The 24,249-nt window shown below is 46.0% G+C and overlaps 3 protein-coding genes and 3 pseudogenes across 4 annotated transcripts in view; 1 reads left to right on the top strand and 5 right to left on the bottom strand.

The window, feature by feature from the left end:
- The window catches only part of LOC127931184 (trace amine-associated receptor 13c-like), a 190,008-nt gene extending 181,175 nt beyond the window's left edge, over positions 1–8,833 (bottom strand). Inside the window, exon 1 of the mRNA XM_052523034.1 lies at positions 7,521–8,833. Coding sequence (XP_052378994.1) covers positions 7,792–8,742 — 951 coding nt within the window. The 5' untranslated portion in view covers positions 8,743–8,833 and the 3' untranslated portion in view covers positions 7,521–7,791. The remainder of the gene's footprint in view (positions 1–7,520) is intronic.
- Positions 1–24,249, bottom strand: part of LOC118375225 (trace amine-associated receptor 13c-like) — a 189,367-nt gene that overhangs the window by 30,953 nt on the left and 134,165 nt on the right. The window lies entirely within an intron of this gene.
- LOC127931185 (trace amine-associated receptor 13c-like) overlaps positions 1–24,249 on the bottom strand; it is a 200,701-nt pseudogene that overhangs the window by 42,375 nt on the left and 134,077 nt on the right.
- LOC118375224 (trace amine-associated receptor 8c-like) overlaps positions 1–24,249 on the top strand; it is a 121,829-nt gene that overhangs the window by 90,801 nt on the left and 6,779 nt on the right. The window lies entirely within an intron of this gene.
- Positions 7,229–24,249, bottom strand: part of LOC118375226 (trace amine-associated receptor 6-like) — a 55,169-nt pseudogene continuing 38,148 nt past the window's right edge.
- LOC127906096 (trace amine-associated receptor 13c-like) lies at positions 22,671–24,186 on the bottom strand (annotated as a pseudogene).

Here is a 24,249-nt window from a genome sequence, read left to right as displayed (position 1 = left end):
CATCGATGTGTCTGCTTGGGGAAGAATATATGCGGCTGTGATTATAATCGAAGAGATGTCTCTTGGTAGATAATGCGGTAGACATTTGATTGTGAGGAATTCTAAGTCAGGTGAACAGAAGGACTTGAGTTCCTTTATGCATTCCTTTATGTTGTTATGATCAGACCACGTCTCGTTAATCATAAGGCATACCCCCGCCCCTCTTCTTACCAGAAAGATGCTTGTTTCTGTCGGCGCAATGTGTGAAGAAACCAGCTGGCTGTACCGACTCCGATAGCGTGTCTCGAGTGAGCCACCCTCCTTTTGAAGCTTCCAGTCTGTTATTCGAACTCAATCAGCATGGCAGAGTGATCTCCAGCCGTGTCCTCATCAACACTCACACCTGTGTTAACGAGAGAATAACTGACATGATGTCAGCTGGTCCTTTTGTGGCAGGGCTGAAATGCAGTGGAATTTTTTTTGGGGGGATTCAGTTCATTCTCATGGCAAAGAGGGAGTTTGCAATTAATTGCAATTCATCTGATCCCTCTTCATAACATTCTGGAGTATTGGCACATTGCCATCGTACAAACTGAGGCAGCAAACTTTGTGAAAATTAATATTTGTGTCATTCTCAAAACTTTTGGCCATGACTGTACACTCCTGTACAGTCATGTGGCGGACTGCAATAGCATCGAACAGTCCCCACGATATGCAACTGTTCAGGGAAGTCAGGAACCAATACACGCAGTCAGTCAGGAAAGCTAAGGCCAGCTTCTTCAGGCAGAAGTTTGCATCCTGTAGCTCCAACTCCAAAAAGTTCTGGGACACTGTGAAGTCCATGGAGAACAAGAGCACCTCCTCCCAGCTGCCCACTGCACTGAGGCTAGGGAACACGGTCACCACCGACAAATCCATGATTATCGAAAACTTCAACAAGCATTTCTCAACGGCTGGCCATGCCTTCCTCCTGGCTACTCCTACCTCGGCCAACAGCTCCGGCCCCCCCGCAGCTCCTCGCCCAAGCCTCTCCAGGTTCTCCTTTACCCAAATCCAGATAGCAGATGTTCTGAAAGAGCTGCAAAACCTGGACCCGTATAAATCAGCTGGGCTTGACAATCTGGACCCTCTATTTCTGAAACTATCCGCCGCCATTGTCGCAACCCCTATTACCAGCCTGTTCAACCTCTCTTTCATATCGTCTGAGATCCCCAAGGACTGGAAAGCTGCCGCAGTCATCCCCCTCTTCAAAGGGGGAGACACCCTGGACCCAAACTGTTACAGACCTATATCCATCCTGCCCTGCCTATCTAAGGTCTTCGAAAGCCAAGTCAACAAACAGGTCACTGACCATCTCGAATCCCACCGTACCTTCTCCGCTATGCAATCTGGTTTCCGAGCCGGTCACGGGTGCACCTCAGCCACACTCAAGGTACTAAACGACATCATAACCGCCATCGATAAAAGACAGTACTGTGCAGCCGTCTTCATCGACCTTGCCAAGGCTTTCGACTCTGTCAATCACCATATTCTTATCGGCAGACTCAGTAGCCTCGGTTTTTCGGATGACTGCCTTGCCTGGTTCACCAATTACTTTGCAGACAGAGTTCAGTGTGTCAAATCGGAGGGCATGTTGTCCGGTCCTCTGGCGGTCTCTATGGGGGTGCCACAGGGTTCAATTCTCGGGCCGACTCTTTTCTCTGTATATATCAATGATGTTGCTCTTGCTGCGGGTGATTCCCTGATCCACCTCTACGCAGACGACACCATTTTATACACTTTCAGCCCGTCATTGGACACTGTGCTATCTAACCTCCAATCGAGCTTCAATGCCATACAACACTCCTTCCGTGGCCTCCAACTGCTCTTAAACGCTAGTAAAACCAAATGCATGCTTTTCAACCGATCGCTGCCTGCACCCGCATGCCCGACTAGCATCACCACACTGGATGGTTCCGACCTTGAATATGTGGACACCTATAAGTACCTAGGTGTCTGGCTAGACTGCAAACTCTCCTTCCAGACCCATATCAAACATCTCCAATCGAAAATCAAATCAAGTATCGGCTTTCTATTCCGCAACAAAGCCTCCTTCACTCACGCTGCCAAGCTTACCCTAGTAAAACTGACTATCCTAGCGATCCTCGACTTCGGCGACGTCATCTACAAAATTGCCTCCAACACTCTACTCAGCAAACTGGATGCAGTTTATCACAGTGCCATCCGTTTTGTCACTAAAGCACCTTATACTACCCACCACTGCGACTTGTATGCTCTAGTCGGCTGGCCCTCGCTACATATTCGTCGCCAGACCCACTGGCTTCAGGTCATCTACAAGGCCATGCTAGGCAAAGCTCCTCCTTATCTCAGCTCACTGGTCACGATGGCAACACCCATCCGTAGCACGCGCTCCAGCAGGTGTATCTCACTGATCATCCCTAAAGCCAACACCTTATTCGGCCGCCTTTCGTTCCAGTACTCTGCTGCCTGTGACTGGAACGAATTGCAAAAATCGCTGAAGTTGGAGACTTTTATCTCCCTCACCAACTTCAAACATCAGCTAGCTGAGCATCTAACCGATCGCTGCAGCTGTACATAATCTATTGGTAAATAGCACACCCATTTTCACCTACCTCATTCCCACAGTTTTTATTTATTTACTTTTCTGCACTTTTGCACACCAATATCTCTACCTGTACATGATCATCTGATCATTTATCACTCCAGTGTTAATCTGCAATATTGTAATTATTTGCCTACCTCCTCATGCCTTTTGCACACATTGTATATAGACTCCCCTTTTTTCTCTGTGTTATTGACTTGTTAATTGTTTACTCCATGTGTAACTCTGTGTTGTCTGTTCACACTGCTATGCTTTATCTTGGCCAGGTCGCAGTTGCAAATGAGAACCTGTTCTCAACTAGCCTACCTGGTTAAATAAAGGTGAAATAAAAAATAAATAAAAACACTTGATGAAGACGTTGTGTCACAATTGAGCCACTGGAGGGAGATGTTAAACAACATATAGTACGACTCATGATGTCCTCGGAATGTACTTTTAGAATACTTGCTATTTATCATTGAATAACACGGAACAACCACAAATGTATGCCTTCTCAAAGTCACTCAAATCCAATCCATCCAAATCATTCTGTATCAACACAACATGTATCTATGATGACAACACTGAGATAAGTAATGTCTCGTATTGTTATATGAAAGAAGCAGTTACAACAATTGTATAACATAACTATGTCACTCCTATGTTTGTGAAACTAGGGAATAAAATTATAGGAAGTTCAGAGTTAAAATAGGATTAGTCATTTATTGAGGAATTAACAAGTGGCAGAAAATAGATGAAAAGTAAGAAATTGTCAATTGCTGTTGTTCTGGGATTGGTTTGCACTTTTTGCACAAAAAAGAACGTTAATCTCTAGGAGACAGAACGAATCTCCTTCCTGAGCGGTATGATGGCTGCGTGGTCCCATGGTGTTTATACTTGCATACTATTGTTTGTACAGATGAACATGGTACCTTCAGGCGTTTGGAAATTGCTCCAAGTCTGGATGAACCAGACTTGTGGAGGTAAAAAAAAAAAAATCTGAGGTATTGGCCGATTACTTTAGATTTTCCCATGATGTCAAGCAAAGAGGCACTGAGTTTGAAGGTAGGCCTTGGAATACATCCACAGGTACACCTCCAATTGCTTCAGGCTAATTGACATCATTTTGAAGCTTCTAAAGCCATGACATCATTTTCTGGAATTTCCCAAGCTGTTTAAAGGCACAGTCAACTTAGTGTATGTAAACTTCTGACCCACTGGAATTGTGATACAGTGAATTATAAGTGAAATAAACTGTCTGTAAACAATAGTTGGAATAACTTCTTGTATCATGCAAAAAGTAGATGTCCAAACCAACTTGCCAAAACTATAGTTTGTTTTAAGAAGACATTTGTGGAGTGGTTGAAAACCGAGTTTTAATGACTCCAACCTATGAGTATGTTAACTTCTGACATAAACTGTATATAAAACACAGTGCTGTAACCCAAACAAAGAGTGAGGTGTAAATCTCTAATAAATAAACGGGACAAGACCAGTAATAACAATACACAAGACTAGACCCGTAATAACAAGTGCACACTGACACTGACACAAGCCAATACAACAGAGCAACAGAAATGGAATAATAATTGACAAGGACAATGTGGAACAGAGGGCACATATTTACACCTACTTATCAAGGGGAACCAGGTGTGTGTAATGAGACAAGACAGTCCAGGGTTGGTGGTAATGATCCATTTCAGTGAAGCCTAGAAAGCTGGTGATGTAGACCTCCAGAGCTGGTGAACAGAATGAGCAGCAGTACCGGTAGAGAGCCAGACCCGGTCGCCAGGCGAGACAGGCGCCTCACTGCGATGGCAGTCGGTCTGTTCCTTGTGCCAACATACGGCCCGCTGGAGATGAGTGTGTGCAGCGTTCCAGATTTCCTCAGCATGTCAAAACCACTCGTCCACTGCAGGGGCCTCGGTCTGCCTCGGATACCAAGGTGCCAGGGCCGGCTGATACCCCAATGTACTCAGCTCAAGGTAGAAAATATGCCCACTCCCCCAGCCAGTCCTGACAGTAAGATCTCAGCAACATGCCCACTTCCTTGACCCTCTCCACCTGCCCATTTGCTTGAGGACGGTACCCGGAGGTGAGACTGACTGTGACCCCCAGGTGTTCCATGAACGCCTTCCATACGTGTGAGGTGAACTGAGGGCCATGGTCTGACACAATGCACTATGGGATCCAGTACTGCCAGAAGACCTTGAGTAAAAAGATCCTCCGCGGTTTGCATGGCCGACGGAAACCAAGGCAGTGGAAGGAGGCGACAAGCTTTGGAAAACCGGTCCATAATGATGAGAACAGTGGTGTTCCCATGGGAGGGGGAAGCCCAGTGACAAAGTCCACCAAGCGGTGAGACCAGTTTCAATGTGGAACCGGCAGGGGAAGGCACCTTCCATAAGGGAGGTTTCTGGGCGTCTTACACTGGGGACAGATGGAGCAGGAAGAGACGTCTCTAGCCAAGGTGGGCCACCAGTACTTCTCAGTTACGCAGGCGATGGTATGGCCTATCCCAGGATGACACAACAACACAGGCACTGTGTGCGCCCAGGTAAGGAGCCGGTCCCGCACACCCGTGGACACGTTGTCGCAGTCCTCCGGGCAATGTGCAGGTGCTGTTTCCATACGCAGGATCTGCCATATGTCGGCGTCCATGTCCCACACATTTTATTTGATTTCTACTGAGTGACTGAAACAAGGATGCTATCATTTTCAGACAAACAGATTACTTCCTTCAGCACACTACTACTAATAAAATGTTCAATATATTTCCTTTAACATCCTCTGTGTTGTGTTCTTATTGTTTAACCATTGATATGTTCCAGGTCATTTTGAGAACTTAAGGAGCATCAGGTACTGCTGGAATATCTACCAATAGCAGGTCCATCTTTATGTGATAAATAACACTGGTCACTGTTCAAAACATTTATAAAGAATAGTCTTCACTTTAGATTAGGGGAAAAACAACTTTACTAATGAGTATTAAATGGTAAAAATACATTAATTAAACATCTTTGGAATGATCTTATGAATCATATACTATAAAAGTTGTTTATAATTATGTGAATTACCAGTTAACTAAAATAAATATTGGATTAATGACAAATGAATAAACAATTTACGAATCAAATATTAATTATTTAATGTGATACCCACTCTTTATATTCCTTCAGAGTAAACAGCATCTGAGAGAGCTGCTCTGGTGTGACCCTTGACCTGGCAGCAGTGATGTAGTGAGAGTAGTGGTACTGTTCATACACCAGTATGTTGACATTGAAGTGTCTGCTGTGGTCTCCTGCACTATTGTGCTGAATAATTCATGTGTAACTGTAGTAGTTATTTATAAATGTGAGAATACCTAGATGAATAACATTACACAAAATGGGGCGTAATATTAAAAAGTGAGCAGAATGTAAATTCCTTACAATGTGTGCCCAATGGGTGTAAAACTCTGAAATAAAACTTTTTTAAACTTTGCTCTGCAGTCCATCATTTTCAATTGATGCGACATGATATAATGTCACTTTTTATTTTAGGGTATTTTCATATATATATACATATATATATCCATATATACATCCCATTTAGAAATGAAAACATCTTCCGTATCTAGTCCCCCCAATTGAAGAAGTCATAAGTATGTGGACACCGTCACTTGTAGTGTATTAAAGGTTGTAACCCTTTAAATAATAATAATAATAATATATGCCATTTAGCAGACGCTTTTATCCAAAGCGACTTACAGTCATGTGTGCATACATTCTACGTATGGGTGGTCCCGGGAATCGAACCCACTACCCTGGCGTTACAAGCGCCATGCTCTACCAACTGAGCTACAGAAGGACCTAAATATAATGTTCAGTAAAATTATATATTTAGATATTGGTTCTATTACCATGTAAACAGTCCATGAACTGCTCTCATGAGTGACTGCAATCCACACTTTGGTTTTGGTAGTCACTGCCAACAGACAATAATGTTACCATCCTTCAGCACACTACTACAACAGTGTGACTGTTTTGGAATAAAATGTTCAATACATTTCCTTTAACATCCTCTGTGTTGTGTGCTTATTGTTTAACCACTGATTTGTTCGAGGTCATTTTGAGAACTTAAGGTTCATCCGGGACTGCTGGAATGTCTATCAATAGCATGTCCATCTTTATGTGATAAATTAAACTGGTCACTGTTCAAAACATTTATGAAGAATTAAGAAAGTATGAATAGTCCTCACTTTAGATTAGGGACGGCAACACGACTTGCAAAGAGACCAAAACTCTCACGACTTACTAATGATTATTAAATGCTTCATAGACATTTATTAAACATCTTATGAATATACATTATTATCCATTATAAATGATTTAGTGTGTTACCCAATCTCCATATTCATTCACACTCAACAGCTTCTGAGAGAGCTGCTCTGGTGTGACCCCTGACCTTTCAGCAGTGAAGTAGTGAGAGTTTTGGAAGTGTTAATACCCAGTATGTTGACGTTGAAGTGTCTGCTACAGTCTCCTGGGCTGTTGTGTTGAATAATTAATATATATACTGTAGAAGTTATTTATAAATGTGAGAATACCAAGTTTAGAAACATTTCACAAATGTGTCCTTAATATTAAATGGTGAGCAAACTCTAAATGCCTTACAAATGGTTTATTACTGGATGTTATTATAAAGTGTTACACATAATTGCATTTTCTTACATTTTAAAATCAACTACTTATACAATACACCACTGAGATAGACTGGGACGTTATCTGATAAGCAGTATAGTACATTTCAACTGAACACCACAGGATTAAGACGTTGTGTCACATTTGAGCCACTAGAGGGAGATGGTAAACAACATATAGAAAGACTCATGACGTCCTCGGAATGTACTTTTAGAAAACTTGCATACTATCATGAAGTAACACGGAACAACCACAACTTTAGGTATTTGGAGTACACAATCCACAATGACTACAATGTATTTTATAAAACAACCTTATGCCTTCTCATGCCTCCTCCAAGTCATTCCATTCCAATTCAGACAAATCATAATGTATCTACACCACATGTATCTATGATGACAACACTGAGATAAGTAATGTCAGTGTATTGTTTCATGTAATAAATAATTACAACAATTGTATTACAAAACTATATCAAACCTATGTTGGCCTACCGAGGGAATACAATTATAGGAACTATGAACACCTTCATTTCAGATTTAAAATACGTTTAGCTGTCACTTTGAACCATGGATAAAAGAAAGCATAAATTATTGGATTAATTAAGGAATTAACAAGTGGCAGAAAAGTGATGAATAATGATAATACATTGTCAAATAAAATAGAAAAAAAATAGAAAATAAATAGAGATGGAATCCAACAAATTAAATAGTTGACAACAACAATAGCTAGAGTTTTTGCTGCTTTTCTCTCTGACTTACTTGCCTGTACAGTTTTAACACCAGACACCCTGGCAGCCTCTTTTGAATATACCTTTCTGGCCTGTAATCTGGCCACAACAAAGATTTTCATATAAAGTGTTATAATAATAGAGCACGGGACAACCATTGTAAATACAAAGTCAATTATATTAACCCAGGTTATTCCTTCAACAATAAAACATTCTGTCAAACACCTACGCAGTACCTGCATATTTACAACTTTTTTTATAATACCAGCATCGTATATGATACAACAACACCAGGTAATGGATATACAACACATCATTCTAGTTGTTGTTATTTTAGAGTGGTACAATAAGGGATCACACACAGCAACATAGCGGTCAATAGATATCAAGACCAAATTGCCAAGCGATAAAGAAGTACATAAAAAAGTCATGTAGAAATGAAACGCACAGAAATATTCCCCAAAACCCCAGCATGATTCCATTATTGCTACAATCATTACTGGTATCACAATCAGTCCCACCAGGAGATCTGACACAGCCAGAGAGAGGATGAGCAGGTTGGTTGGAGTGTGGAGCTGCTTGAAGTGAGAGATGGAGATGATCACCAGTACGTTCAAAAATACTGTAACTGCTGAAATCAATGAGAAGAAGATGTACAGTGTTATGTAGATAGATGTCGATAGCAAAGCCTTTCTGCAAGAGGAGTTTCCGTCTTGAAAACAGTATTTAATATCTTCATGTTTCTCCATTTGTAATAAAAGGTGAAAAAGCTGAGGTCCTGCTGCTCCTGCTTGGTCCTGTGTGTGACCCTGTCAGGTCCGCCTTCTGACAAACTCTGAGCTCTGCCTCTCTATTTATCCCTGAGTTACTGACAGCCACTCCCCTCCCCAGGATCTCTCTGCACAGACACACACACACACACACACACACACACACACACACACACACACACACACACACACACACACACACACACACACACACACACACACACACACACACACACACACACACACACACACACACACACAAATGAACAAACGTTTGGATAAACAAATAATTAATGAAAGCATGATGTAATGTATGACTGGATTGGATGTTGCTGTGCCCAGCTAGCCTGTCCTTCAGCCTTACTGATAGTTGGAGATGAGAGAAAAGGTACATTTTCTCCAAATCAATTCAAATGTATTTCTCACAAACTCCGATCAGGTGAGTACCTTAAGAGTGAAATGCTTACTTGCAAGCCTTTTTTAACCAACAATCCAGTTTTAAGAAAAAATACATGTAAAGTGAAAAATATATAAGTAAAAAATTAGAGTAACAAATAATTTGAGCAGCAGTTCTTACGATCTTCTTCATCTGATGAGGAGTAGGAAAGTTCAGACCAAACTGCAGCGTGGTACATGTCCAAGTTAAATGTATTACAACTGAACACTGAATAAAAGAATAACAAAAGTGCAACAACAAAAATCGAAACAGTCCTATCAGGTGAAACAACATAAAACAACTACCCACAAACACAGGTGGGAACAGGAAACCTAAGTATGGTTCTCAATCAGAGACAACGATAGACAGCTGCCTCTGATTGGGAACCATACCAGGCCAAACACAAAAATACAAAACATAGAACAAAACATAGAATGCCCACACCAACTCACGCCCTGACCAAACCAAAACAGAGATAGAAAAGGAACTAAGGTCAGGACGTGACAGTACCCCCTCACCATCCCAAGGTGCGGACTCCGGCCGCAAAACCAGAACCTATAGGGGAGGGTCTGGGTGGGCATTTCACCGCGGTGGCGGCTCTGGTGCGGGACATAGACCCCACTCCACCTTAGTCATGTCCCACTTACGAAGCGCCTATGGAGGTGCGACCCTCGCCGCCGACCCCGGACTGGGGACCCTTACAGCGGGCACTGAATAGGAGGGAGACTCTGGCAGCGCCGGACAGGCGGGAGGCTCTGGCAGCACCGGACAGGCGGGAGGCTCTGGCAGCACCGGACAGGCGGGGGGCTCTGGCAGCACTGGACAGGCGGGAGGCTCTGGCAGCTCTGGACAGGAGGGGGGCTCTGGCAGCTCCGGACTGACGGGTGGCTCTGGCAGCTCCGGACAGACGGGCGGCTCTGGCAGCGCCGGACAGGCGGGGGGCTCTGGCAGCGCGGGACAGGCGGGCGGCTCTTGTAGCTCCGGCCAGACGGGCGGGTCTGGCATCTCTGGACAGGCGGGGGGCTCTGGCAGCTCCGGACAGGCGGGGGGCTCTGGCAGCTCTGGACTGGCGGGCGGCTCTGGCAGCTCTGGACAGACGGGTGGCTCTGGCAGCTTTGGACAGACGGGCGGCTCTGGCAGCTCCGGACAGGCGGGGGGCTCTGGCAGCTCTGGACTGGCGGGCGGCTCTGGCAGCTCTGGACAGACGGGCGCCTCTGGCAGCTCTGGACAGACGGGCGGCTCTGGCAGCTTTGGACAGACGGGCGGCTCTGGCAGCTCCGGACTGACGGGCGGCTCTGGCAGCTCCGGACTGACGGGCGGCTCTTGCAGCTCCGGACAGACGGCCGGCTCTGGCAGCGCCGGACAGGCGGGGGGCTCTGGCAGCGCGGGACAGGCGGGCGGCTCTGGCAGCTCCGGACAGACGGGCGGCTCTGGCAGCTCTGGACAGACGGGCGCCTCTGGCAGCTCTGGACAGACGGGCGGCTCTGGCAGCTTTGGACAGACGGGCGGCTCTGGCAGCTCCGGACTGACGTGCGGCTCTGGCAGCTCCGGACTGACGGGTGGCTCTGGCAGCTCCGGACAGACGGGCGGCTCTGGAAGCGCCGGACAGGCGGGGGGCTCTGGAAGCGCCGGACAGACGGGCGGCTCTGGCAGCTCCGGACTGACGGGCGGCTCTGGCAGCACCGGACTGACGGGCGGCTCTGGCAGCTCCGGACTTACGGGCGGCTCTGGCAGCTCTGGAGAGATGGGTGGCTCTGGCAGCTTTGGACAGACGGGCGGCTCTGGCAGCTTTGGACAGACGGGCGGCTCTGGCAGCTCCGGACTTACGGGCGGCTCTGGCAGCGCCGGACAGGCGGGGGGCTCTGGCTGCGCGGGAGAGGCGGGCAGCTATGGCAGCTCCGGACAGATGGGCGGCTCTGGCATCTCCATACAGGAGGGGTGCCCTGGCAGCTCCAGACTGACGGGCGGCTCTGGCAGCTCCGGACTGAAGGGCGGCTCTGGCAGCTCTGGACAGACGGGCGGCTCTGGCAGCTCTGGCCAGACGGGTGGCTCTGGCAGCTTTGGACAGACGGGCGGCTCTGGCAGCTACGGACGGGCGGCTCTGGCAGCTACGGACTGACGGGCGGCTCTGGCAGCTCCGGACAGACGGGCGGCTCTGGCAGCACCGGACAGGCGGGGGGCTCTGGCAGCGGGGGACAGGCGGGCGGCTCTGGCAGCTCCGGACAGACACGCGGCTCTGGCCTCTACGGACAGGAGGGGGGCTCTGGCAGCTCCGGACTGACTGGCGGCTCTGGCAGCTCTGGACAGACAGGCGGCTCTGGCAGCTCTTGACTGACGGGTGGCTCTGGCAGCTCCGGACTGACGGGCGGCTCTGGCAGCTCTGGACAGGAGGGAGCTCCGGACAGGCGTGAGAACCTGGAGGGAGGAGACGGAGAGACAGCCTGGTGTGTGGGGCTGCCACAGGACCCACCAGGCTGGGGAGACCTACAGGAGGCCTGGTGCTTGGAGGAGGCACCGGATGGACCGGGCTGTGGGGGCCAACACCGTCTGGACCTCTTCGTGCATTCCACTGGGAATAGAGTGCGGAGTGCCGGCTCATTCCATCCTCTGGAGGCTGCCACACTCCGAAACATGAGGGCCTAATCCGCAGTGATCTGGGCACCATGCTGGAGTTGGAAAACTCTCTCACCTCCATCTCTGCCCTCTGGAGGACCACCCTGAACAGAGCCATGAACCTCTCAAACGAACCCAGCTCCTCCTTTCCTCTCTCCCAGATGGTCGTAGCCCATTCCAACGACCGTTCGGTCAGCAGGGAAATGACCGTAGCAACCTTGGAACACTCGGTGGTAGGGGCTCCCGTATGATAGGTGAAATAGAGGGAGCCCTGGAATAGGAAGCCACGGCATTTTGATGTAGTGCCGTCATACTTCTCCGGAAGGGACAGTCAGGCTTCGCTGCCCTGGGTGGACGGCTGGGGGACTGGCTCACTGCGACGACCTGTGGTAGGAGGCCCTACATAGGATTGGAGAACCTTGCTGGTGGTGTCGAGGCAGTGGAGACTGCGGAGGACCTCCTTCATGGCCGTACCCAGTAGAGCCAGCTGGTGGTGTCGAGTCAGTGGAGAACGTGGAGGACCTCCTTCACGGCCATACCCAGTAGAGCCAGCTGGTGGTGTCGAGGCAGTGGAGAACGCGGAGGACCTCCTTCACGGTAGTACCCAGTAGAGCCAGCTGGTGGTGTCGAGGCAGCTGAGAATGCGGAGGACCTCCTTCACGGTCGTACCCAGTAGAGCCAGATGGTGGTGTCAAGGCACTGGAGAATGCGGAGGACCTCCTTCAAGGTCGTACCCAGTACTGCCAGCTGGTGGTGTTGGTGGAGTAGATCACCCTGTTCCTTGAACATGTGGAAGATGCTGTTATCTTCTGCTGCTTACATATTTTCTGAGGCAGAATTCTGTAACGTATTTGCTTGGAGTCAGCACGCAGGTCGAGAAGGTAAGTTTTTACAAAAAGCAGATAAACAAAACAGGAGGAGCTTACTGAACATGAACAAAACCAATACTGCCTGATAACTGAGGCAACTGAATGCTATATAAAGTAGTCAGGGTGGTGATTAAGTCCAGGTGTGCGTAATGATGGGGAGCAGGTGTGTGCAATGATGGTTGCCAGGTGTGCATAATGTCGGTTGCCAGGCCCGGTGAGTAGTAGACCAGCGATGCCGATCACGGAGGGAGCAGGAGTAGGCATGACAAGGGTAAAATAATAATAATATAATAATAATAATAATAAGCACACAATACAGGATGTTTAAGGAAACATATCTAACATTTAATTCACAAACACTATTTGCAAAAACGTGAGAAAGTGTTGAATTGCAAATGTTTTGCTAATGTTGTCAACCACACGAACACAAACTAATAATAAAAAAGTGAGATGTAGCCTGAGTACGCCCTCCTGATCTCTTGCTGCTCGTGACATAGGTACTCATATTCCCTCATCAGCTCCCAACTGGTGAGGGTGTGGTCACTCCCTGACCACTGAGGAGGCCTGGAGCAGGGCTGGTGGTCTCTTAGATGAGAGAGGTGTGTAGGCAACTCATCTTACTCAGGTGCATGATGGCTTCTTGTGGCAGTGTGGGCTGAGGTGGGTGGTGACAGCAGCCCCAAAACAATCTGCAAATGCATCCTGCAAGTTTGTAGAGTCACAATCTTGATGTTGTCATTGCGTTTTAGGAATATGGGCTAAATAATAGCAACAACAGCTGGACAGTTTTTCACTGGTGGATTTGTATTCCTTCATTACCTCTGAAATCAAATCAAATCAAAGTTCAAATTAAATTGTATTGGTCACATACACATGGTTAGCAGATGTTAATGCGAGTGGAGTGAAATGCTTGTGCTTATAGTTCCAACAATGCAGTAATATCTAACAAGTATCTGTACATTTCGGTGTTCCTCAAGGTTCCGTTTTAGGAACACTATTGTTTTAACTATATATTTTAACTCTTGGGGATGTCATTCGAAAACATAATGTTACCTTTCAATGCTATGCGGATGACACACAGATGTACATTTCAATGAAACATGGTGAAGCCCCAAAATTGCCCTCGTGAGAAGCATGTGTTTCAGACATAAGGAAGTGGATGGCTGCAAACTTTCTACTTTTAAACTTGGACAAAACAGAGATGCTTGTTCTAGGTCCCAAGAAACAAAGAGATCTTTTGTTGAATTTGACAATTAATCGTAATGGTTGTACAGTCGTCTCAAATAACACTGTGAAGGACCTCGGCGTTACTCTGGACCCACAAATCTGAAGGGGTGAATGAGAATATGTACATATAAATATATATGTGAGCGATAAGCATAAGCAACATGCAATAGATGGTATAAAATGCAGTATGTACATATGATATGAGTAATGTAAGATATGTAAACATTATTAAAGTGGAATTATTTCATCTGGTATTGTTTAAAGTGACAAGTGATCCATTTATTAAAGTGGCCAGTGATTAGGTCTCAATGTAGGCAGCAGCCTATCTGAGTTAGTGTATGCTGTTTAGCAGTCTGATGGCAAAGTCTCTAATGGGGGCCACATTATTTAAAGTCTCTGAAAAGCCACAAGCCTCATCGGGAAGCTTATTGTTAGCGTGCCAAATCCTACCCTGCAGAAAAGGCATGGCTTTGGTGCTGCCCCACGAGGTAGGTACAGAGATACGCAGAGACAGTCCTGGGGCCTCCCCATGGAAGGACACGTGGGTGAGGGAGGGCCCTCTAACTCTGCTGTTGCAGGGTAGCTGCTAGTGACTGAGGGCTGACGAGGGTTGAGGACTGAGAACCTAGCACAGGTAACTTTTGGCTTAGCAAGGCAGGAGGCATGGTGGGATGACTACGTCTGCAGACAGCAAGCCTAATACAACATACATGAGGCCTAGTAAGAAGGGAGGCTCTAATCCTGGCGGGACAGACAACTGCCTAACAACTAAGGTAGGGGTCTGCAATCTGTGCAGGGCAGGAGACTGCAGATCTGCAGACAGAAAAGTTAACTATTGGCCTAGCATGGCAGGGGGCTCATAGCCTGGTGGGATAGGGAACTGTCTAACAACTAATGCAAGAGGCTGCAATCTGAGCTGGGTGGGAGACTGCAGACCTGCAGACTGGGCAGCTAACTTATGGCCCAGCATGACAGGATACACAAGACCTACTTGAGGGTCAGAACATACTTGGCCTACTGGAAAGGCAGGTGGACTATAAACCTGGCCCTACCGGGAAGGAAGGGAACCAGGAAGGAGGGGAACTCTCAACCTACGAGGAAGGAAGGGAACTCTGACCTTACCAGAGAGGAGGGGAACTCTGACCCAACAGGGAAGGAATTTAACTCTGACCCTATCATTGATGCAGGATACAATTGACTTACTTGATGGGCAGGACACTCAAATCCTGCTCACTTTACACCTGCCAGGCAGACCCACAACTGTAACTCTATGCCTACCGGGTGAGACGGGAACTCCAACCCTACCAGAAAGGAAAGGAACTGAACAACAAGGTCAGGGGACACAACAGGGGTGACATCTGGTGGGTCACCTCGCTTGGTGGGGAGGTGGCTCTCCCGACATTCTGGCAGACACAACGTAGATTCCAGCCGGGGGGCCCGGAACAACGAATATCTGTTAAATAGCTGTGGCCCCAGTGGTCCCATGGAGGTGGTGAACACTCCGGACGGGTGATCCTGGAGTAGTGTCTCTCAGGGGAGTAGACTGGCGACTCGTGGAGTACCGGCTCTGATGACGCTCCCGTGGTGGAGATGACGGGAGGCCTGGAGCTGTGGTGGTCATTAACTCTGGCTCGAAGGACAACGTGAAAACAGTTGGCTGGTATGCCCTCACCCGTCTGAGCGGTCTGCTGTGAATTCCCTCACACTATATATGCTTACAACTGATGGGTCTGGTTCTGTCCTCTATAGTGCTGTCTTGTTAGAACATGATGTTGAGGCCCATCGCTGTACACTTGATAGTTACCACCACATACACACACTTTTGTTTCCATTTGAGGATTTTTGTATGATTTTGTTAATCCGAATTACTTAGAATCTAGTTGTTCTGGTTCTATAAGGCAAAAATAATCACACATGTAAACAGTATTAGTTCAATCAAATATGCCGAATGCTGTCATGTACTTACTCCCAAGCCCTTAAACAACAATGCGGTTCTGTCACGCCTTGGTCATTGTGTTTTGTGTTTTCGTTATATATTTTGGTCAGGCCAGGGTGTGACATGGGTTATGTGTTGTGTTCGTATTGGGGGTTTATAGCATTGGGATTGTGAATGATTAGGGGTGTGTCTAGTTAGGCTTGGCTGCCTGAGGCGGTTTTAAATCAGAGTCAGGGGATTCTCGTTGTCTCGGATTGGGAACCGTATTTAGGTAGCCTGAGTTTCACTTTGTATTTTGTGGGTGATTGTTCCTGTCTCTGTGTAGTGATCACCAGATAGGCTGTAATTAGATTTCACGTTCCGTTTGTTGTTTTTGTATTGAGTTATTTCATGTATCGTTCCGTTTTCATTCATTAAAGATCATGAGTAACAAACACGCTGCATTTCGGTCCGACTCTCTTTCGACAAACGAAGAATGCCGTTACTGGTTCAAGAAATAGAGTTAAGAAAATATTTACAAAATAAACTAAAGTAAAAAATATTTTTAAAAGTAACACAATGAAGTTACATAAGAATAACCAGGCTCCATACATGCGTTATCGGTAGAGGTAAATTTACTATGCATAGATAATAAACAGCAAGTAGAAGCAGGAGCAGGCTCACCTCTCACAGTTCTGGGCGACTTTAACCTCCCCACGTCTACCTTTGACTCATTCCTCTCTGCCTCCTTCTTTCCACTCCTCTCCTCTTTTGACCTCACCCTCTCACCTTCCCCCCCTACTCACAAGGCAGGCAATACGCTTGACCTCATCTTTACTAGATGCTGTTCTTCCACTAACCTCATTGCAACTCCCCTCCAAGTCTCCGACCACTACCTTGTATCCTTTTCCCTCTCGCTCTCATCCAACACTTCCCACACTGCCCCTACTCGGATGGTATCGCGCCGTCCCAACCTTCGCTCTCTCTCCCCCGCTACTCTCTCCTCTTCCATCCTATCTTCTCTTCCCTCTGCTCAAACTTTCTCCAGCCTATCTCCTGATTCTGCCTCCTCAACCCTCCTCTCCTCCCTTACTGCATCCTTTGACTCCCTATGTCCCCTATCCTCCAGGCCGGCTCGGTCCTCCCCTCCCGCTCCGTGGCTCGACGACTCATTGCGAGCTCACAGAACAGGGCTCCGGGCAGCCGAGCGGAAATGGAGGAAAACTCGCCTCCCTGCGGACCTGGCATCCTTTCACTCCCTCCTCTCTACATTTTCCTCCTCTGTCTCTGCTGCTAAAGCCACTTTCTACCATTCTAAATTCCAAGCATCCGCCTCTAACCCTAGGAAGCTCTTTGCCACCTTCTCCTCCCTCCTGAATCCTCCCCCTCCCTCCTCCCTCTCTGCAGATGACTTCGTCAACCATTTTGAAAAGAAGGTCGATGACATCCGATCCTCGTTTGCTAAGTCAAACGACACCGCTGGTTCTGCTCACACTCCCCTACCCTATGCTCTGACCTCTTTCTCCCCTCTCTCTCCAGATGAAATCTCGCGTCTTGTGACGGCCGGCCGCCCAACAACCTGCCCGCTTGACCCTATCCCCTCCTCTCTTCTCCAGACCATTTCCGGAGACCTTCTCCCTTACCTCACCTCGCTCATCAACTCATCCCTGACCGCTGGCTACGTCCCTCCCGTCTTCAAGAGAGCGAGAGTTGCACCCCTTCTGAAAAAACCTACACTCGATCCCTCCGATGTCAACAACTACAGACCAGTATCCCTTCTCTCTTTTCTCTCCAAAACTCTTGAGCGTGCCGTCCTTGGCCAGCTCTACCGCTATCTCTCTCAGAATGACCTTCTTGATCCAAATCAGTCAGGTTTCAAGACTAGTCATTCAACTGAGACTGCTCTTCTCTGTATCACGGAGGCGCTCCGCACTGCTAAAGCTAACTCTCTCTCCTCTGCTCTCATCCTTCTAGACCTATCGGCTGCCTTCGATACTGTGAACCATCAGATCCTCCTCTCCACCCTCTCCGAGTTGGGCATCTCCGGCGCGGCCCACGCTTGTTGCGTCCTACCTGACAGGTCGCTCCTACCAGGTGGCGTGGCGAGAATCTGTCTCCTCACCACGCGCTCTCACCACTGGTGTCCCCAGGGCTCTGTTCTAGGCCCTCTCTTATTCTCGCTATACACCAAGTCACTTGGCTCTGTCATAACCTCACATGGTCTCTCCTATCATTGCTATGCAGACGACACACAATTAATCTTCTCCTTTCCCCTTCTGATGACCAGGTGGCGAATCGCATCTCTGCATGTCTGGCAGACATATCAGTGTGGATGACGGATCACCACCTCAAGCTGAACCTCAGCAAGACTGAGCTCCTCTTCCTCCCGGGGAAGGACTGCCCGTTCCATGATCTCGCCATTTGACAACTCCATTGTGTCCTCCTCCCAGAGCGCTAAGAACCTTGGCGTGATCCTGGACAACACCCTGACGTTCTCAACTAACATCAAGGCGGTGTCCCGTTCCTGTAGGTTCATGCTCTACAACATCCGCAGAGTACGACCCTGCCTCACACAGGAAGCGGCGCAGGTCCTAATCCAGGCACTTGTCATCTCCGTCTTGATTACTGCAACTCGCTGTTGGCTGGGCTCCCTGCCTGTGCCATTAAACCCTACAACTCATCCAGAACGCCGCAGCCCGTCTGGTGTTCAACCTTCCCAAGTTCTCTCACGTCACCCCGCTCCTCCGCTCTCTCCACTGGCTTCCAGTTGAAGCTCGCATCCGCTACAAGACCATGGTGCTCGCCTACGGAGCTGTGAGGGGAACGGCACCTCAGTACCTCCAGGCTCTGATCAGGCCCTACACCCAAACAAGGGCACTGCGTTCATCCAGCCTCCCTACCACTGAGGAAGTACAGTTCCCGCTCAGCCCAGTCAAAACTGTTCGCTGCTCTGGCCCCCAATGGTGGAACAAACTCCCTCACGACGCCAGGACAGCGGAGTCAATCACCACCTTCCGGAGACACCTGAAACCCCACCTCTTCAAGGAATACCTAGGATAGGGTAAGTAAGGGTAAGTAATCCTTCTCACCCCCCTTCTCCCCCAACAAGATTTAGATGCAAGTGGCTGTTCCACTGGTTGTCATAAGGTGTATGCACCAATTTGTAAGTCGCTCTGGATAAGAGCGTCTGCTAAATGACTTAAATGTAAATGTTAAATGTAAGCAGTGTAAAAACAAACGGGGGGTGTCACTGTAAATAGTCTGGGTGGCCATTTAATTAATTGTTCAGCAGTTTTATGGCTTGGGGGTAGAACTTGTTAAGGATCCTTTTGGAACTTGACTTGGGGCTCCGGTACCGCTTGCTGTGTGGTAGCAGAGAGAACAGTCTATGGCCTGGATGCCTGTAGTCTTTGACAAATTTTTGGGGCTTCATCTGATATGACCTAGTATATACAGTAGGTCCTGGATTGCAGGAAGCTTGGCCCCAGTGATGTACTGGGCCTGATGCACTACCCTCTGTAGCTTCTTATAATCGGATGGCGAGCAGTTGCCATACCAGGAGGTGATGATAAAGGTTATAACTATAAAATATACGTATATGTAAATAAATAAAGAGCAAATGGCATTACACTTACAACATGACTATAAAGGGATATAAACACAGCATCAATATAAATAAAAAGTTAAAAATCCACCTCTTAGAGAGAGAGAGAAACAAATTACTTGGATAGACAGTTGGTCAAGATTTATGGCACCCTCTCTCTCTAGCCTTGTGTGAGAATCTGCCAGGCTGAGATCTTATCAGGGTCATAAATTACCCTTTGCGTGAGCAAGCTCCAAGAACCGTCTGGGGTGACTCTGTGATGACAAGAATCTCACCCATGGCAGCGCAATAAAACACCTTAATAAATAAAGGCCACTATGGAAAACACTGTGGTAAGGTGTGCATGCAAAAGACTATGTTTACCATTACAGCAAAAGTGACGGAAAAGCAGCCAACACGTTCTCAGCATATGTGGGAATTAAGAGAACTTCAGCAGTATGCCGGTTGGACGTACTGCCAAATTCTCGAAAACGACGTCGGAGGCAGCGTATTCTAGAGAAATGAACATTCTCTGTCAACAGCTCTGGTGTATTTGTAACAGTTCTGCTTTCATCCTTCTCCTCGCCCCGACCTGGGCTAGAACCATGGACCATCTGCACACATCGACAACAACCACCCTCAACACCGTTACCCATTGCTCCACAAAAGCCACAGCCGTTGCAGAGCAAGGGGAACAACTACTTCAAGGTCTCAGAGCGAATGACATTACAGATTGAAACGCTGTTAGCGTGCACCCCGTGCAAACTAAGCTTATCACACCACGCCGATTCGCATGCTAAGTTAATTAAAACTTGAAACATCTGTTGTATTGTGTTGTGTGACAAAACTCCAGATTTTAGATTTGCCAGATGGACGCCGCGCCACAGTAAAAGACACACAACAGCCTTGGAGTTTGCCAGAAGGCACCTATAGGACACTCAGACAATGAGAAACAAGAGACTCTGGTCTAATGAAACCAAGATTGAACTATTTGGCCTGAATGCTAAGCATCACATCTGGCAAAAATATGGCACCATTCCTACGGTGAAGCATGATGGTGGCAGCATCATGCTCTGGGGATGTTTTCAGTGGCAGGAACTGAGAGCCATGTCAGGATTAAGGAAACGAGGAACGGAGCAAAGTACAGAGAGATCCTTGATGAAAACCTGCTCCAGAGGGCTCAGGATCTCAGACGGGGTCGAAGGTTCCAAGAGAACAATGACTCTAAGCACACAGCCAAGACAAGTCAGGAGTGGCATTGGGACAAGTCTCTGAATGTGCTTGAGAGGCCCAGCCAGAGCCCGGACTAGAACATCTGTGGAGAGACCTGAAAATATCTGTGCAGCGACGCTCCCCATCCAACCTGACAAAGCTTGAGAGGATCTGCAGAGAAGAATGGGAAAAACTCCCCAAATACAGGTGTGCCGAGCTTGAAGCGTTATCGCTGATAAAGATGCTTCAACAAGGTACAGAGTAAAGAGTCTGAAGTGCTCTCCAGAGGGTGGTGCGGACTACCCAACTCACCACCGGGGGCACATTGCCTGCCCTCCAGGACACATACAGTAAGTACCTAATGTCACAGGAAGGTCAAAAAGATAATCAAGGACATCAACCACCAGAGCCACGGCCTGTTCACCCCGCTACCATCCAGAAGGCGAGGTCAGTACAGGTGCATCAAAGCTGGGACCGAGAGACTGAAAAACAGGTTCTATCTCAAGGCCATCAGACTGTTAAATACCCATCACAAGGCGACTATCACCCAGTTACTCAGCCCTGCCATACAGTCTGTACATAGTCATGGAATCACTGGTCACTTTAATAATGGAACAATAGTCACTTTAATAATGTTAACCCACTGCTTTACTCATCGCATATGTATATACTGTATTCAACTGTATTTGTTGTCAGTACCACTCTGACGTTGCATTGTCAAATATTTATGTATTTCTAAATTTAATTATTTTCCTTTTCGATTTGTGTGTATTGTTATGAATTGTTAAGGTACTGTTGGAGCTCGGAAGAAAAACATTTCACAACACCTGCAATAACATCTGCTAAACATGTGTATGTGACCAATAAAATGTGATTTTGATTTGATGTTGTAGTATATTAAAGATAATAACCCTTGAAACGTAATGTTCAGTTAAGATATGTATTCAGATATTGGTTCCCTTACCCTGTAAGCAGTCTATAAACTGCTCATAGTCTGTGTCACACTGACATTGCTCATCCATATCTCCATATATTCTTAATTCCAGTCCTTTACTTAGATTTGTGTGTTTAAGGTATTTGTTGTGAAATTGTTGTATATTACTTGTTAGATATTGCTGCACTATGAGATGTTCAAGCATTTCACTCCACCCATAGTAACATCTGCTGAACACGTGTATGTGATCAATACAGTTTGATTTGATCTGATTTCTAATGAGTGACTGCAATCCACACTTTGGTTTCGGTAGTCACTGTCAACAAACAAGAATGTTATAATTTTCAGACAAACACATTACTTCCTTCAGCACACTACTACAACAGTGTGACTGTTTTGGAATAAATTGTTCAATATTTTTCCTTTAACATCCTCTGTGTTGTGTGCTTATTGTTTAACCATTGATATGTTCTAGGTCATTTTGAGAACTTTAGGAGCATCAGGTACTGCTGGAATGTCTACCAGTAGCATGTCCATCTTTATGTGATAAATTAAACTGGTCACTGTTCAAAACATTTATAAAGAATTAAGAAAGTATGAATAGTCCTCACTTTAGATTAGAGACTGCAAAACTACTTTACTAATGATTAGTACATGGTTTATAAGGATATTTATTAAAATTATTATGAATGATCTGCTGAATCTTTATTACATACCATAAAAGTTGTTATAAATGTGTGAATAACTAGCTTACTAAAACAAATGTGGGAGTAATGATACATGAGTGATGAATAAGCCATTTACTAATCCATTATACATTCTTTATTACAAAGTGTTAAAATAAAGTGTTACCGATCTCTATATCAATTCAGACTCCACAGCATCTGAGAGAGCTGTTCTGGTGTGACTCCTGACCTGGCAGCAGTGATGTCGTGAGAGTAGTGGTAGTGAGAGTAGTGGTACTGTTCTTACCCAGTATGTTGAAGTTCAAGTGTCTGCTGTGGTCTCCTGCGTTTAATCATTAATGCATATAGTAGTTATTTACACATGTGAGAATACCTCGCTGACTAACATTTAACACATGTGGGAGTAATTATTAATAAATGGTGAGAAAACTGTAAATTCCTTACAAATTGTTTATTACTGAACATTATAAAGTCTTACACATAATTGCATATTCTCGCATTTTACCCTCAACTACTTACACAATAGACTTGGACATTATCTGATATTGTGCAATATTGAACAATTCAACTTCAGTACACTTGTTAAAGGCATTGTGTCCCAATTCAGCCACTAGATGGTGATGTTAAACAAGATATAGAATGACTCATAACCTCCTCCTGAGGCTTTGGTATTTGGAATATACAACCCAAAATGTCTACAATGTCTTTTATAAAAATAAAAAAAGCTTATGCATTCTTATGCCTTTTCCAAGTCATTCCAATTCAATCGAGCCAAATCATTCTGTATCAACACCACAGGTATCTATGATGAAAACACTGAGATAAGTCACGTCCATGTATTGTTACATGAAAGAAGCAATTACAACAATTGTATTACATAACTATGGCAAATCTATGTTACTCAAATGTTGGAATAAAACGTAGGAACTATGAACGCCTTAACTTCAGAGTTAAAATAAGTTTAGCTGTCACTTTGAACCATGGATAAAAGAAAGCATAAATTATTGGATTAATTAAGGAATTAACAAGTGGCAGAAAGCTGATGATAAAGGTTAAAACATTTTCACTTAAAAAATATACAAAAAGGAAAGGAAATAGAGATGGAATCCAACAAATGAGATAGTTGAAAACAACAATAGACAGAGTTTTTGCTGCTTTTCTCTCAGACTTATTTGCCTGTACAGTTTTAACACCAGACACACTGACAGCCTCTTTTGAAAATAGCTTTCTGGCCTGTGATCTGGCCACCACAAAGATTTTCAAATAAAGTGTTATAATAATAGAGCAACGGGACAACCATTGTAATTACAATGTCAATTATGTTATTAACCCAGGTTTTTCCTTCAACAATAAAACATTCTTTCAAACACCTACTGGGTACCTGCACATTTACAAAGTTTTTTGTAATGACAGCATCATATATGATACAACACCACCAGGTAATGGAAATAAAACACATCATTCTTCTTATTGTTATTCTAGAGTGGTACAATAAGGGATCACACACAGCAACATAGCGGTCAATAGATATAAGGACCAAATTACCCAGAGATAAAGAAGTACATAAAAAAGCGATGTAGAATTGAAACACACAGAAATATTCCCCAAAACCCCAGCATGATTCCATTATTGCTACAGTCACTACTGGTATCACAATCAGTCCCACCAGGAGATCTGACACAGCCAGAGAGAAAATGAGCAGGTTGGTTGGAGTGTGGAGCTGCTTGAAGTGAGAGATGGAGATGATCACCAGTACGTTCAAAAATACTGTAACTGCTGAAATCAATGAGAAGAAGATGTACAGTGTTATGTAGATAGATGTCGATAGCAAAGCCTTTCTGCAAGAAGAGTTTCCGTCTTGAAAACAGTATTGAACATCTTCATGTTTCTCCATTTGTAATTCAATTCAAAATGCTGAGGTCCTGCTTGGTCCTGTGTGTGACCCTGTCAGGTCCGCCTTCTGAGAAACTCTGAGCTCTGCCTTTCTATTTATCCCTGAGTTACTGACAGA

This window comes from Oncorhynchus keta, chromosome 7 (genome assembly GCF_023373465.1).
Source record: "Oncorhynchus keta strain PuntledgeMale-10-30-2019 chromosome 7, Oket_V2, whole genome shotgun sequence".
NCBI lineage: Eukaryota > Metazoa > Chordata > Actinopteri > Salmoniformes > Salmonidae > Oncorhynchus > Oncorhynchus keta.
Note: the sequence above shows the minus strand (reverse complement) of the source record. Positions and strands in the feature narration are given on the sequence as shown.